The sequence below is a fragment of the Aquarana catesbeiana genome, linkage group LG04, assembly GCF_042186555.1.
Source record: "Aquarana catesbeiana isolate 2022-GZ linkage group LG04, ASM4218655v1, whole genome shotgun sequence".
In the NCBI taxonomy this organism is placed as follows: domain Eukaryota; kingdom Metazoa; phylum Chordata; class Amphibia; order Anura; family Ranidae; genus Aquarana; species Aquarana catesbeiana.
In genome coordinates, this window is record NC_133327.1 from 248,007,844 (window position 1) to 248,024,408 (window position 16,565).

Genomic DNA, 16,565 nt, shown 5'->3' on the forward strand with positions numbered 1-16,565 from the left:
GCTGGTGCTTGCCAGTTCACCAAAATGCTACCAAAAAAACTGTTAGCGATCGCAGGGATCAGGCCTGACTCTGCGAACGCTGCAGTTATGCGTTTAGTGTTTTGTAAGTGACAGTGATCGATCGATACTGCACTTGGGTGGGCTGGGCTGGGCCGGGCGGAGGGGCAAAACGCAGGTGCTAGCAGGTATCTGGGCTGATCCCACTAACACTGCGTTTTTGGGAACCCTAAACTGCTGGGGACGCTAGTATAGATCTGATCGGATCAGATATTGATCCGTTCAGATACTATACCACTAAGGGAGGCGTATGCTGCATGCATGGGTGTTAGCGGTACTGGCGCTACTCTGACGCTGCCTGGGGCGACGCATATCACCGCCGGGCGATCAGGGGGCTAAACCTTTATTCGGTAATAAACGGCGGGTGCCCTGACACTATAAAAAATAAACGAACTAACCAGCGTCACCCGTAACACTTATACAGTGATCAGTGGTGAAAGGGTTAACTAGGGGGCAATCAAGGTGTTAAAACATTTATTAGGTAGTATATGGGGGTCCCTGTCGCTATAAAACGCTGACGGCGAACCTAAATATTTACCTCCCTAACTAGCGTCACCAGCTACACTAATACAGCGATCAGAAAAATGATCGCTTAGTGACACTGGTGACGGGGGGTGATCAAGGGGTTAAAACTTTATTAGGGAGGGTTAGGGGGGTACCCTAGACCTAAAGGGGGCTAACCCTAACTGTCCTAACACTGTAACTGTCACAAACTGACACCATGCAGTAATCAGAAAAAAAAAAAAACTGCTTGGTGTCAGTTTGTGACAGGGGGGGGGGGTGATTGGGGGGTGATCGGGGGGAGGGATCGGGGTGTTTTGTGTGCCTGGCATGTTCTACTGTGTGTGTAGTGTTTGTGCACTCACATTTCAGTCTTCTCTCCTCGGCGCCAGAACGGAAAATACCGAGCTGAGGAGAGATGACATCATTTCCTTTGCTGCTGTTTAGCATACAGCAGCAAAGGAATGTTCCCATTGGCCGGCGGCGATCGCGAGGGGGGGGCCATGAACGGATGGCCTCCCCCTCACCTCCGATCGCCGGGGGACAAAAGAGGACCGCCTCGGGCACCGGGGGGGTCCGATCGGACCCCCCACCCGCTGGAGGCAAATCACGTGTATGTACGTGATTTTGCCTGCCCGTGCCGCCTTGCCGACGTACATCGGCGTGAGGCGGTCCTTAAGTGGTTAAAGTTCCTCCCAGCAATCTCTCAGATGACAGCAAAGATCCCTGGGATGTGTAGTCCACGCACAAGGTCATGTGAAGCAACTATCAGTCTGTAGAACTATTCGTCCCACAACCCCTTTAGCTTGGCTCACTAATATGATGTCAATTGATAACACTGGGCACTAGAGGGACATGCAATGCATAGAAACACCAGAGGAACACTATAATTTAATTGTAGTCCACATTGCTACATCTGCATTTTGTATTTTTTTGCGCTATAAACAAAAAAAAAATGACAATTTTGAAAAAAAAAAGCAAATAATGCTTTTTACTTTCTGCTATAAAACATATCATAACATTACATTAAAAAAATCAAATTTCTTCATATATTTAAGTCAATATGTATTCTGCTACATATGTATGGTAAAAAAAAATCCCAATATTCGTATATTGATTAGGAACAAGAAACAGGTGCAGCGCTCACAGCAGGGGAATCACTATGTAAACCTGAAGTGGAATTCAAAGACGGGTGCTCTGGCTCAGATGTCATCCAACCACCCCCCCCCCCCCCATGGGAAGTGGCTTCCTGTGGGGGCACTGGAGAGAGGAGGGGTCAGGAGCAATGACGGGGGACCCTACAATAGGGAGTTTGCGGCCGCTCTGTGCAATTCCATTGCACAGAGCAGGTAAGTATACACATGCTTGTTTTTTTCTTTTTCTTTTAAATGTTTACACTTAGAATTACTTTAAGGCACAACTAAAGGCAAAGAGATAAAAAAAAAACAGTTAAAATACTTACGGTATATGTTTATAATTTTACCTTTTTGTGTTTTACACATACAGTACATTAGCCACATTGCACAGCCAGACAGGTAACGCACACATTTTTTGGTTAAACAATTAATACTGGTTAACAATCATCTCTCCGCCCTAGCCTTTTAATTGAGCAATGGATTAGGATTATTACATCCGTCCAATTAGCATAGAGGTTACCCAGGGAGCAATATAGCTGAAGCAGCAAATAGTAAAAAGGGACCTGAAACTGAGTTTCCTGGCTGTGTGAAAATAAGTATGTGCAGAGTGGCAGAGCTGTGTAAATTAATAGGATGCCAGTATAGAATTACAAATCTTTAAGCAGATAAAATAGTAAACATTTACATGTTTTGCTGGTGTATTGGCTGTTGGGCTGGATTTTCACTTTAAGTGTTGTTATGATACCCAAAACACATTGAAACATACATACTGTATACAGTATAAGGTTTACATCTAAGGACCCTATTGGCATAAAACAAAAATATTTCTTTGAAGAGGAATCTCTGAAAATGCACAATCGTGGGTCTTCTGCAGAGTTTACTTGTTGCTTCTCAGCTCTGTTTTTTTATCAGGAGATACAATATAGGACCTGTGATTGATAAGGAAAAAAGTTAGGCATAGGCCTTGTGGTAAATTTGTAATCGTTTATTGAAAGTACAAACAAGTGATCAAGTCAACACGTTTCAGGGGAATAGAAACTCCCCCTTCCTCAAGGCTGTTGCTGCAGGCTAATTATAAATAGGAAAGGATTACTATATATTATTATGTATCTCTATAGATCTAAAGGATCAATGTTGACTGTATTTACAGATCTTTCAGATCTTGGTGTTACAGACACACCTGTTTGGGATCCTTTCCTATTTATTATTAGCATGCAGCAACAGCCTTGAGGAAGGGGGAGTCTCTATTCCCCTGAAACGTGTTGACTTGATCACTTGTTTGTACTTTCAATAAACGATTACAAATTCACTTACATTCACTGGATATCAGGTGTTTTACCTACCTTTACAAGTACTGTACTTTACAAGTATTGTACATGCGGAGATGACCTTGAGCCGTACAGAGGTAGCAGCCCAAGCACCCTAGAAAGGCTTACCGCAACCTGCTTTTTAAGTTGGGCAGAAATAATTGGACGAGAACTCTTCCAACGCACCCCCATCATCACCAACCCATTGACCTATCACTGATTGAGTTGTCCACTATCTACAACCCTAAAACGTTATTTTGAATCAAGGCAGCAATTTGGTAATATGAATTTACTGATGATGGTACAACTACGTCATTACAGTAACACTGCATAGTTACTGTTTCACACTTTATGCCACAGAGAGATCACTGTGATGTTCTTAGAATATTTAGTGACAGTATTTTTAATTACATACTCATTAGATACGTATTTTGCATTTTAGTTGGGTAAAGTTTTTTTGGGTATTCATATACAAGTAGTGTATGCTGACTTAATACAGGATACCTGTGAAAATTGACTGATGTATTTATATATTTACAATAGTATTTTGAAATGGAAATTTTTCCCATAGTAAACGTTTTCTTTTTTTTTACTTTCCCTTTTTGTTTGGTACTCAGGAGATAACCTTCAGACTGCCTGCACTGTTGGCAAATCTTCGGGGATGATTCCCTGTGGCAGCAGCTTAATTGTAATAGAAGCCAAAGCTCCTGAAGGATGTTGTCCTGCATCAGTCACTTGGCAAACAATGAAAAATAATAAAGAAGATGAACTTGGATCACAAGTATGTAGGCCCCAAAAAGATGTATTTCTGAAAATAAATGTAATGGGGTTGAATTATGAAAAGAGTTAATACTTTAACTACTGTAGTTTACTAAATGAGTTTAAACATAAAGCGTTTGTTACCCTAAAATAAAAATATGATCCTATTCCCTTAAAGCATTTTACACAGCACAGAAAAATAGCCCATTACGCCTTTCTGGGAGATAAATGTTTTGCCTCAGACAAGAATGTGAGATTCTTGTGATCAGTCAAAATGAGAACTGGCACAGTGGTTCCTTCGAAGAGATGCCTCCATTCTTTAAGAGCTAAAATGATCGCTAACAACTCTCTGTCCCAAATCTTGTAATTGCATTGAACAGGAGACAATATCTTGGAAAAGTAGCCACAAGGATGCATAGCGCTCTCAAAAATAGGAAAATGAGACAGAAGGACACCAACTCCAGCCTCGGATGCATCAACCTCAAGAATGAAGAGTAACGTGGGATCAGGATGTGCCAACACAGGAGCTGAAACAAAGGCAGCCTTGAGAGACTCAAAGGCTTTAATGGAATCTGGAGACCAATTCTGTGAGTTATCGTCCTTTCTGGTTCTATCAGTCAGGGGTTTGACCAGAGAAGAGAAGTTACAAATAAACTTCCAATAATAATTGGCAAAGCCAAGAAAACGTTGTAGTGGATGTAGACCTATGGGTCGAGGCCACTGTAGAACTGTAGATTTCTCTGGGTCCATCAAAAAAACAGCATTTGAAATTACATAACCCAGAAATTTAACCTGTTCATGATGGAACTTGCACTTTTCCAACTTGCAGTACAATTTATTATCTCTCAGCCTCTGTAGCACACGGGAGACATCTGTGTGGTGGCTCTCCAGGGAATTAGAATATACGAGAATGTCATCAAGAAAAACCACCACACATTGCTGCAACATATCTCGGAGGACATTGTTGATGAATTCCTGAAAAACTGCAGGAGCGTTGCAGAGTCCAAAAGCATTACGAGGTATTCATAATGTTCTATCCTAGTATTAAATGCAGTTTTCCATTCTTTGCCCTCCTTGATCCTCACGAGATTGTATGCCCCTCTCAGATTGAGCTTCGTGGGAACCGTTTCTCCCTTAAGGCGGTCAAATAATTCTGTAATCAACGGAATTGGATACAGTTTCTTAATTGTGATGCGATTGAGATCCCTTTAATCGATACAAGGTCTCAGTTCTCCACTCTTCTAGAAGCTAGCACCAGCAGGAAATGAGGATTTGCGGATGAACCCTCGAGAAAGTGAGTCGGCAACATAGTCCTCCATGGCTTTATCCCCCGAACCCGACAAAGGGTAAACCTGGCCACGAGGAGGCTTAGCACCAGATTGAAGGTCAATTGCGCAATCATACAACCGGTGTGGAGGCAAACTACTGGTTTGACTTTACTCAAAGACATCACCAAATTCACGATACTCCACTGGCAGGGAGGTGAGTGAAGAGGTGCACAAGACCTTGGCCACTTTACAAAAACATGTCTTACTGCATTGTGGCGACCAGGAAAGAACCTCAGCCCGAAGCCCATCAAAAGAGCGGTTGTGCCTCTGTAACCAAGGATAACCGATAACCAACAGGTAATGGGGTGAGGAAATAACTTGAAATTTGATTATCTCATGGTGAAGAGCCCCCTACAGCCATGGTCAACAGAGCAGTCTCATGTGTCACATGGGCAGGCTGTAGAGGTCTCCCATCAATAGCCACAATGGCAAGTGGAGTGGCACAAAGCTGCAGCGAAATAGAGTTCTTTGACACAAAGGCACTATCTATGAACGATGGATGACTCAGACCAAGAAAGGGTAACCGGAACAAAGGGTTTATCCTTCAGTATAACTGGGGATATAACACCGCCACCTAAGTTCTGTCCCCTACAGGACCTCAGGTGCAAGCATTTCCCAGACAGGTAGGACAAGTGACCCGCCTGGCCACAATAAAGGCACAATTTCTCCCTCCTCCTAAAGGCCCTCTACTCTGCAGAGAAACGTGTAAACCCCAACTTCATGGGTTCTACTTCACTGGCAGACTCGGTACCAGGAGGCATGGTGGGACTGCAAAGGTCAGAGCTAAACGTACAGGAGGCTTGCACAAGTGTTCCTTAGAGAAAGGTCTCTCTCTGAGTCTGGGGTCAATCAGAATGGCAAACGTTATCAACTTCTCCAGATCTGTAGGTATGTCTTGGGCTGCTATCTCATCTTTGATGTTATCTGAGAGACCATGAGAAAAAGCAGCCACAAGGGCCTCATTGTTTCAAGCAACTTCTGCTGTCAGAGTATGGCATTCAATGGCGTAATCAGCAACAGTTCTCGTACTCTGTTAGATGGACAGCAGAAGTGAAGCTTGCGGGAACGTCAAATACCCTTTTAAAGTAAGCCACAAACTCTGGGTAACTCAGGACAATGGGTTTTTGCGTCTCCCATACAGGGTTTTCCCAAGCCAAGGCTCTATTAGAAAGCAAAGAAATGATAAGGCCTACTTTGCTTCTGTCCATGAGGAACGCTTGGGGCAGCATCTCAAAATATATCCCAACCTGGTTGAGAAACCCTCTGCATTGAACTGGATCACAACCAAATCGCTGGGGAAGCAGAGCGGAACCAGACACAACTCTTACAGAGGTAGTATCCAAGACGGGTGCCTACACAGAGACTGGAGCAGCAGCAGGGACATCCTGCAACACTGATTGTACCGGAACAGCCACAGTGGAAGGATCCAGGTGAGCAGTGTGAATCAGGAGCGTCTGTAATGCTATGGCAAACTGATCCATGTGGTGATCCTGTTCATTCAATTTGGAAAAAATATTACCACTAGGTGAATTTCCTGCATCTTCTGAATTCATGATCTTCACCTACTGTCAGGAATAGGGATGAGCTCGACTCGAACATCACAGAGCATTGATGTCTGATGATTGGCCAAAGCATGCACCTGACTTGCATGCTTTGGCAATCACAGCATGCTCTGCTGCGAGAGCCATAATGGGCCAAAGGCAGGGTGCCCCACACTATATAAGGCTGCTTACATAGTGCATAGTGTGTGACTGTGGATGGAGATAGATTGAGCTAGATTAGGCTAGATATTCAGTGTAGAATCCATATTCAGTCAGTGCAGGCATTGTAGTATATATAGCACAATGTATTAAAGTGTTTAAGGGGAACCCCGTGCCAAAATGCAAAAAAAATGGTGTGGGGGTCCCCCCAAAATCCCTACCAGGCCCTTCAGGTCTGGTATAGATTTTAAGGGGAACCCCATGCCAAAATGTAAAAAAAATGGCGTGGGGTCCCCTGCAAAATCCATACCAGACCCTTATCCGAGCAAGCAGCCATGGTAGGCCAGGAAAGGGGGCGAAAAGCGAGTGCCCCCCCTCCTGAACCATACCAGGCACCTTGCCCTCAACATGGGGAGGGTGCTTTGGGGTCCCCCTCAAAGCACCTTGTCCCCATGTTGATGAGGACAAAGGCTTCATCCCCACAACCCTTGTCTGGTGGTTTTGGGGGGGTCTCTGGGAGGGGGGCTTATTGGAATCTGAAAGCACCCTTTAACAAGGGGGCTCCAGATCCCGGCCTCCCCCTATGTGAATAGGTATGGGGTACATTGCTCCGCCTCGATGGAAGGTGCCCTGCCGACTGCTGTCTCTTGGCTGTGACAGCTGTTATATAGGTAAGGGTGGGGCCGCCCGGTGATGTAACCGGGGAACCCCGCCCCCTTATGATGTCATGTGATATCAGAGGAGGGCGGGGTCACCCATTTATGTCACTGGGTGGCCCCGCCCTTGCCTATTTAACAACTGTCAATGCCAAGAGACAGCAGTCGGCAAGCAGCCTGGTATGGTTCAGGGGGGGCGCTCGTTTGTCCCCCCCTTTCCTGGCCTGCCATGGCTGCTTGCTCGGATAAGGTTCTGGTATGGATTTTGGGGGGACCTTTTTTTTTTACATTTTGGCATGGGGTTCCCCTTTAAATCCATACCAGACTTGACAGGCGCAAGCAATTTTAAATGAATTTTTTTTCTTTAGAATTGTCATTTTGCTGTGGCACAGTAAAACACATGAGATAGATGCGCCACTTTACTGGCAGACTAAGGGGACCCCCCCCCGGCACAATATTTAAAGGAATATTTCATTTTTATTGTTTCACTTTAAGCATTATTAAAATCACTGCTCCTGAAAAAACGGCCGTTTAAAAATTTGTTTTTGCATTGATACATGTCCCCTGGGGCAGTACCCATGTCCCCAAACACTTTTATTGCAATAACTTGCATAAAAGCCTTTAAAATGAACACTTTTGATTTTTCATGTTCATGTCCCATAGACTTTACCAGTGTTCACATGTTCACACAAATTTTTTGTCTGTTTGCATGTTCTGGTGTTTCTGGGTGTTTTCTGGGTGTTTGTCTCATCCCTAGTCAGGAACCATGAATCAAAAGAAAAGGGGGGAAGGACACCTTAAAGTCGTCCAATAGTAGGTTCTGGGGTGACAAACGGGGGAAGGGGAATTCCCTCCCACTGTGGTAATTAATCAAATTAATATGTCTCTCATGTCACCCGTATCATTAATCATATAACTCAGTGGTATGTAGCTGACTAGCTGTCAAACGGTTGTTCAATGGACCATAAAGCAAGGAACCATGAATCAGTCAGATACAGAAATGCAGTAAAAATCACACCTTTTAATATAGTGGAAAAAAAAGGTGCAAATAGTAAACGTAGTCAAAACATAGACAATCATAGGTAATCAAAGTGGGTAGTCAGTGCAAGCCAGTAAATCAGGAAGCCAGAGATCAGCATAGTCGGAGACAGCAAACAGGATCAGGAACCAGAATGGATGTCAGCCAGGCAAGTCTTTAACAGGAACACAGCAGAGAATCTTCAGATATGTTGACCAGTGTGAAGGCATGAGAGATATGAACCAGGCAGTTTAAATAGCCAGAAGGGGCTGGCTGACGAGCAGGAAATGATCACCATGTGAGGCACTGATGAACAATGAGTGCTGGCAATTAACCGAGAGCTGAGCACTGAGAAGGAGGGCTGAGCCCAGCCCTGACACATGGCTGCTAAGCCTGGACACCGTGGTCAGTTTACATGGTTCTTGCAGAAATAACAGTGCTATTTTCAGGCACTCACCTGTCTTCTTTAATGCAATGCTGTTCTATACTGTATTTCTGAGCGCCGCTAGATACCCATGTGGCCAGCCGCCTCTCTCCTCCGTCCGACTGACGTCAGCGGGGGATTCTCGGCCCCTCCCGCTGTACCTGTCAGATTGGGAGAGGGAGCTAGACATGTGCACTGCTGACAAATCTGTTCATTTTCATTTTTTTTTCATTTTTCGGGTCATTCGTTATGATCGCAATTCGTAAATGCAAAAATAAGAAAGAAAATTTGAAAGAATAACTTACTAATAGGTTAGGTATTGGAATTTCCTTTCAAATTCGGCTGTTGAACTGGCTGTGAACGTAACAAATTTATCCAAAGTTTCGAATTATCTGAAATAACGAATGCCGCATCTAAATAAATGTAACAGAACAAATTAATAATAAATAATAATAAAAAGTGTTATTTATTATTATTAATTTGCTACGTACCATTTGTTTAGACACGGCATTCATTATTTCGGATAATTCATAACTTTGGATAAATTCCTATTTGTGAATCATTACCTTCACTAATAGCCCAATTTAAAAGGAAATTCCAATACCTATAATTTAATAGTTAGTAATACAGTAGTTACATTATTATTAATTAGTTATTATTTCAGATTTTCACATTTTTGGGTTTTCGTATTTTTCTAATTTGAATTTTCTAATTTACGGATTTACGAATTGCCGAATTTATGAGTTTTCGAATAATCAAATTTACGAATGACGAATGTTTGGAAAAATTTGTTAAATGGGTTTTCGTTAATTTGGATATTTCCAAATTAACGAATTTGTCGAAATTCGTTAAATAACTAATTTGGAACTAAACAAATTGCATATGTCTAGAGGGAGCAGCAGCCGGTCACTTGAGCACCGAGCGGTGCTTGGAAATACAGTATAGAATGTCATTTTTTTAATATAAAACAGATACACTGGGCACATTTCATTAAGGAAGACAGGTAAGTGCCTGAAAATAACACAGTGGGGTTACAACCACTTTAAACTATAATGACCTCAATCCTCCAATCATGCAAAATCCTGTTTTATTTTTATTTTACTTTGCCCACTTCACCTCATTCACAAAGCTAAGTAAAATTCACTTTAAAAAATGAACATTACATTTGCAAAGTGAATCACCCTTAATGTGTTGACATACTGTAAAGGTTAAAATGAGAAGGACACATCTGAATGAGTCATGGGCTGTCTGGCTGATGTCTTGTCTTTACTATCAGTTCCGTTACTGATTTAAAACATGCTTTCAGCCAGTTAAGTTGGAACCTTTGATCTTCATACATGTTCTAGGTAAGTGATTTCATTGTCTTCAGTCAACTAAATGAAAAGTTGGACTTTCCCGCCAGATGTTTGATGTAGTCAAAGATCAAATGAACACACGGATATGTTCTCTGTTGGACAGTTTGGGAAGTTTGGGGAGACTGGAATCTTAGTTATAAGTTTGGGAATACAAATTTGACTTGTTAGAGCTTTTGTGGTGAAAGCTTTTGTCCATGAAGGCATATTAATGTCACTCTGATTCATACTATTTCATATACATGTAGCACTAACTCTCGGTGGAGCTGCTGATTTAAGCAGGCTGTTACCTTCACTCTCGATACCTCTGTTTCACCGGCACCGGGTCTAGGGTTCCATTGAGTTTACCTCTGCACGATATAAGCACCAACACTTGAGTACGTTTTCAATGCTTTATTGAACCAAGTAACGAAGGAAGTAGCAGGAAAGATTCAGGAGGAAAACTGCAGGGAAGCTCAAATACCTTTCTTTAGGTTTCTTTAGAACATCCTTTAAAGTTGAATACTGCAATTGAATGCAATCCCCTTTTGTAGGACACGATCTTTGCTCGCCTGGATAGGCCTCTCTCACTTGCCTAGCAGCCAGTACGTAGCACGAACAAAGTCTCTGCCACAGACTTGCTTGAAATACTGTAAACCCGTACAATCCTCTGCCACAGGATGTATTGGTTCACGATGAATGTCAGACACAGTACTTGGACCTCTAAGCCAACCCGGCAGTACCATGTAATAAGACTACTTCAGGATACGTCCTCCAACCGAGTCACCAGGCCCCTCTCCAGACCAGCACTCTGCATGATCCTTCCATGACGGGTCCTCCCCTGGGATCTTCTCGGTTGTCCAGCTTCTTCACTCTGGATAGACAGCTCAGGACCATTCCTCGGCTGCTGTGGTAGGCCCCAGACAGGCTTCTGGGCCCACCCACGCGCCGCAGCGGAACAGAGGACAACGAGGTGGTACTCTAACACATACCTGTCGGCCCGGAGGGCCAGCAGGTGGCTGAAAATTAACCCTAAACATGGCGTCTGACCCATAAATACCCTCTCCCAGAATGCAACTCGGAGGACCACCTCCACCAAGTTGTCTCCGGGACAGAGGAGCACTCATCTGTTTTAACACGTTGCTTTGCCAACACCCGCCGATGGTGACAACGACACCCACCGGCACAATGTGGAACCACACGCAACGTCAGCCAAGCTGGAACAGAGGCAAATCTAACTTCCTATAATGAGCAATTCACTAAATTTACCTATCAGATGGTAGATCATAAATCTACCAGCGCTACATAGACATGGTCTTTGGTACTAATACTTTACTTGCTTGTGTCTCCAGAGTTCAATACTTCTACAAGGGGTTATCATACCATGCACCATTAGCTCTTGAACTTCAAATTACCTAAACTACTGGACCCCATCACTTTAGTCTAAATTCATTCTAGTTGGATGATGATATTGTAGCAAATTCATGCTCCAAAGTCATTGCTCAATATTGGCTGGTCAGTGTTCAGGCCTGACCCAGTTCATTAAATGGCAAGCCTTTAAGTGACAATGTATGGTTCTTTCATGGTCACGATAGGTACCATCAAACTTTAGATACTAGCAGCTGAGACAGAGTCTACTCTGGTTTATGCCAAGGTGTATTATATTCCTAATTCTACTATGTCTATCTATAGAGATTGGTTGCCAAAACCAGGAAAAAAATGCTATACATCAATTAGCACATTCTGAGTTTGTTATTAAAGCTAGGAAATGACTGGCCTACTTCACTAAACCAAAATATAACCCTACTTCTATACCTAGAACTTACGAAAACACAGGAGGTGTTCAATGCTTTTATGTTCTTTTACACCTCCTTGTACACATCCACTGTAACTTACTCAGATACAGCCCTAGGCCGATATTTATATGTGGTTGATTTTCCCACAGATTGAAAGACAGAAAATATAAATGCTACACACCAGAAGCCAGCCACTATATAGAGAGGTAAAAATATGGCTTTAGCCTGAACTTCTTCTGACTATGCCCCTCTGAAATGTTTTGCCCTGCCTATGGGGCAAAATGTGACAGTGGAGCATAGCCAGGAGGCATTCAGGCTGAAGCTGTATCTTTGCCTCTCTATATAGTGGCTGGGTTCCGGTGTGTGGTGTTTCTACCTTCTGTCTTCTGATCTGTTTCAGCTAGCCTGGATGAGCTTGTTTGCCTAACAAAAAAGGCTTACATGATGCATGATGTAAAATTTCTGTTTTGTGCCTCTGACATAATGCAATGTACTTTTATTTCTGAATAAAAAAATGCCTAGTCTCTCCCTGATCAAATGGGGCCTTCTAAAAATATGTACATCTCTGTAACAATTCTGTCTAGTGTCTCTGACATAATCCAATGCAATTTTTGTTTCAGGGTAAAAAGTGCCCTACTTTTCCCTCTTCAAATTTGGCCTACTCAAAGGGCATACATTATGTGCAGCATGTCTCTGTAATATTTCTGCCTCATGTTTCTGACATAATCCAGTGAAACTCTTTTCCTGGATAAAAAGATACCTTGTTCCTCCCTCTTCAAATGCTACCTAATAAAAAGGCTTAGATGACATACATCATGTCTCTGTAATATAATTTGCCTTCTATCTTTGACATAATCCACTGCAATTTTAATTCTGGATAAAAAAGGTGCCTTGTCTTGCAAAGTTTAAACGTGGCCTACTAAAAATTTTTACATGATATGTGGTGTTTTTGTGAATATTTCTGACTCTCTGGTATAATCTGAAGCAGTTTTTATTTCTGTCTCTCCTTCTTCAAGTCCTGCCTCCAAAAATGACTTTCATGATGTGCAGCATCTCTGTAATATTTCTGCTTTGTGTTTTTTACATAATGCATTGTTACTTATTTATTTTTCTACACTGATCCACTTTACAGTTTACCTTACCCCATCTTTATTTCCTCTGTGTTCGGTTTTCTACACTGACCATTGTCATTGATTTCAGACTTAGTCTTGGGTATTAGTGGCCAGGAGATATACAGTATCTCACAAAAGTGAATACACCTCTCATATTTTTGTAAATATTTTGCAGTGATGTGCAAAGCTGGAGCAGGAGACAGCCAGGCAGGCACCCGAGGGTTTACAGAAGCCAGAATCATAGACAGAAGCAGAGTCTCAGGAATAGCCATGGTCGTCAGCATGCGGGCAGCGGGGTACCAAATCATAGACGGGGCAGAATCAGGAACGGAGCTGGGTCAGAAGTGAGCAGCAGAACAGGAACAGGATACACAGCCAAGGTCAAACAACAAGCAAGGTCAGCAGATAGAAGAGCACACAAGATCAGATCAGGATACAGGATACAGCTGAAGATCAGTCAGCAAAGGATAGGAGGCTAGATTCCCTTTAAATAGGCCATATGGCGCCAAGAGGGATTATGCCCGCATGCGTGCGCATGCGCACCCGTGATCACTGACTTGTTAGCCATTCTTAGGAAAACTCTATGCGCTTGCGTACATCTATGTGCAAGGTGTCTCACAGGGACTCCCTGACATTAGGTCTGGAGACATGCTTGGCCAGCCCTTCACCTTTACGCTCAGCTTTTTTAGCAAGGCAGTGGTTGTCTTTGAGGTGTGTTTGGGGTCGTTATCATGTTGAAATACTGCTCATTGACCCAGTCTTCGAAGGGAGGGGATTATGCTCGGCTTCAGGATGCCACAGTACATGTTGACATTCATGGTCCCCTCAATGAACGGTAAATCCCCAGTGCCGGCAGCACTCATGCAGCCCCAGACCATGACACTCCCACCACCATGCTTGAATGTAGGCAAGACACACTTGTCTTTGTACTCCTCACCTGGTTGCCGCCATACACGCTTGACACCATCGGAACCAAATAACTTTATCTTGGTCTCATCAGACCACAGGACATGGTTCCAGTAATCCATATCCTTAGTCTGCTTGTCTTCAGCAAACTGTTTGTGGGCTTTCTTGTGCAGCATCTTTAGAAGAGGCTTCCTTCTGGGATGACAGCTATGCAGACCCATTTGATGCAGTGTGCGGCATATGGTATGGGCACTGACAGGCTGACCCCCCCACCCCTTCAACCTCTGCAGCAATGCTGGCAGCACTCATACATCTATTTCCCACAGTGGCCACAGTGCTGCAGCTCAGTTTCAGGGTCTTGGAAATCTTCCTATAGCCCAGGGCATCTTTATGTAGAGCAACAATTCTTTTTTTTTTTCAGATCCTCAGAGAGTTCTTTGCCATGAGGTGCCATGTTGAACTTTCAGTGACCAATATGAGAGAGTGAGAGCGATAACACACAATTTAACACACCTGCTCCCCATTCACACCCGAGACTTTGTAACACTAACAAGTCACATGACACTGGGGGAGGGAAAATGGCTAATTGTGTCCAATTTGGACATTTTCACTTAGGGGTGTACTCAATTTTTTTGCAAGCGGTTTTTAGACATTTATGGCTGTGTGTTGAGTTATTTTGAGGGGACAGCAAATTTACACGTTATACAAGCTGTGCACTCACTACTTTACATTGTAGCAAAGTGTCATTTCTTCAGTGTTGTCACATGAAAAGATATAATAAAATATTTACAAAAAATGTGAGGGGTGTACTCACTTTTGTGACATACTGTATGTCTCTGATCTAGGAGCTATATTTGATGCTCCACAGCTCTTACATGGGTTACAGGGGATCATAGAAGAGAGTTATAACCGTCAGAATTCAAACACAACTATATCTTTATTGTATTGTTGTGTTGGTGAATAATGATTATTCTGTAAGCCTATTAGTGATGGGTGGGCTACAAACACATAATACCATAGTCCAATTACAGGCTGTATGTTATTCACATAGAGCTATTGGCCTTTACTTACCTATTACTAGTCACCCTTACTAGCTTCCAGTAGTTCATACACAATGAACATTCAGCTACAGGACTTTGCTTTACATTGTACTGCAAACAGTTCTCATCGGAGGCAATGCATTTCTCCTGTCTACTCATTTAGTCTGTCTTAGATTATGCACTAAAAAGACAATGCATTTAGCGTGAACAAGTCCATAGTAGCCCTGAGTTTTTTTATCATACCCTCTGCTCACTACAAAGATAAGTTGCACATAACCTCCTATCCCCTTGCAATTGCACATATCCATATTTGGGACACAGGGTGGTAAAAGCACATGTACTGGTATCAGGATTATTGATGGCTTGCAATGACCCTCTAACTAAAGGGATACATTAGAAAACGTGATTTTCAAAAAGCTGTTAGGGCAGATCTATGGCAATGCACATTTTTAAAAGTTTACTAATCTATAACAATGACCAAAAGCATAAGAAAATGACAGTAAATGGGAAATTACATTTTACTACCAATTGAAAAAAAAATAACCACATAATTTCTTTTTAAAGAGATACATCTAAAATTATCATATGGCAGTGATTAATACATCTGTTTGTTAATATTGTTTTACAGGAGTTATATATTGACTTGAGTGAAACAGATGATCCCAAAACCAAATCTTTTCATTTTGCTATGACTGGAAAATCTTATCAAATAATTGTGGACCATTTCTACTCATTGCTTCCAAAAGTAGGTAAATAAAAGTAAATAGAGAATATTTTAATTTATTCCTAATCTTACATATATTTAAAAATGTAGGCTATTGTCTAATGCCCCGTACACAGGATCGGATTTTCCAACAACAAATGTTGGATGTGAGCTTGTTGGCTGAAAGTCTGACCATGTGTATGCTCCATCGAACATTTGTTGTCGGACTTTCCGCCAACAAAGGTTGGCTAGCAGGTTCTCAAATTTTCCGCCAACAAAATTTGTTGTCGGAAGTTCCGATCGTGTGTACACAAGTCTGACGCACCAAAATTCACGCATGCTCGGAATCAAGCAGAAGGAGCCGCAATGGCTATTGAACTTCCTTTTTCTTGGCTCGTCGTACGTCTTGTACATCACCATGTTCCCACATTCATAATTGTTGGCCAACATTTGTGTGACCCTGTGTATGCAAGACAAGTTGGAGCCAACATTCTTCGAACAAAATTCCACGGTTTTGTTGTCAGATAGTCCGATCGTGTGTACGGGGCATAAGGCACCAGCAGTGGGGGGGGGCAGATGTGAATTTAACTGAACCAAATACGAGCTGAACTGAACTTTGACTGTTTGGCAATTTGACAGGAGCCGAGTGTCATGTTTAATAACTGTACTTCCGCCATTACACATGCATAAATGACAGCTTATCACTGATAATAGTTGTTAAGAATGCCAGTGGATGAGTCCTTAGCAACTAGTGATGTCATCGGCCCTATTCACTTTCATGGCCAAGGATA

General features: G+C 42.6%; 1 protein-coding gene across 2 annotated transcripts in view; it reads left to right on the forward strand.

Annotated features, from left to right (window-relative positions):
- The window catches only part of LOC141139846 (probable cation-transporting ATPase 13A4), a 268,626-nt gene that overhangs the window by 151,498 nt on the left and 100,563 nt on the right, over positions 1-16,565 (forward strand). For both annotated transcript variants that reach the window (XM_073626375.1, XM_073626374.1), the window contains exons 19-20: positions 3,619-3,782; positions 15,700-15,816. In XM_073626375.1, the coding sequence (XP_073482476.1) occupies positions 3,619-3,782; positions 15,700-15,816 (281 nt within the window). The remainder of the gene's footprint in view (positions 1-3,618; positions 3,783-15,699; positions 15,817-16,565) is intronic.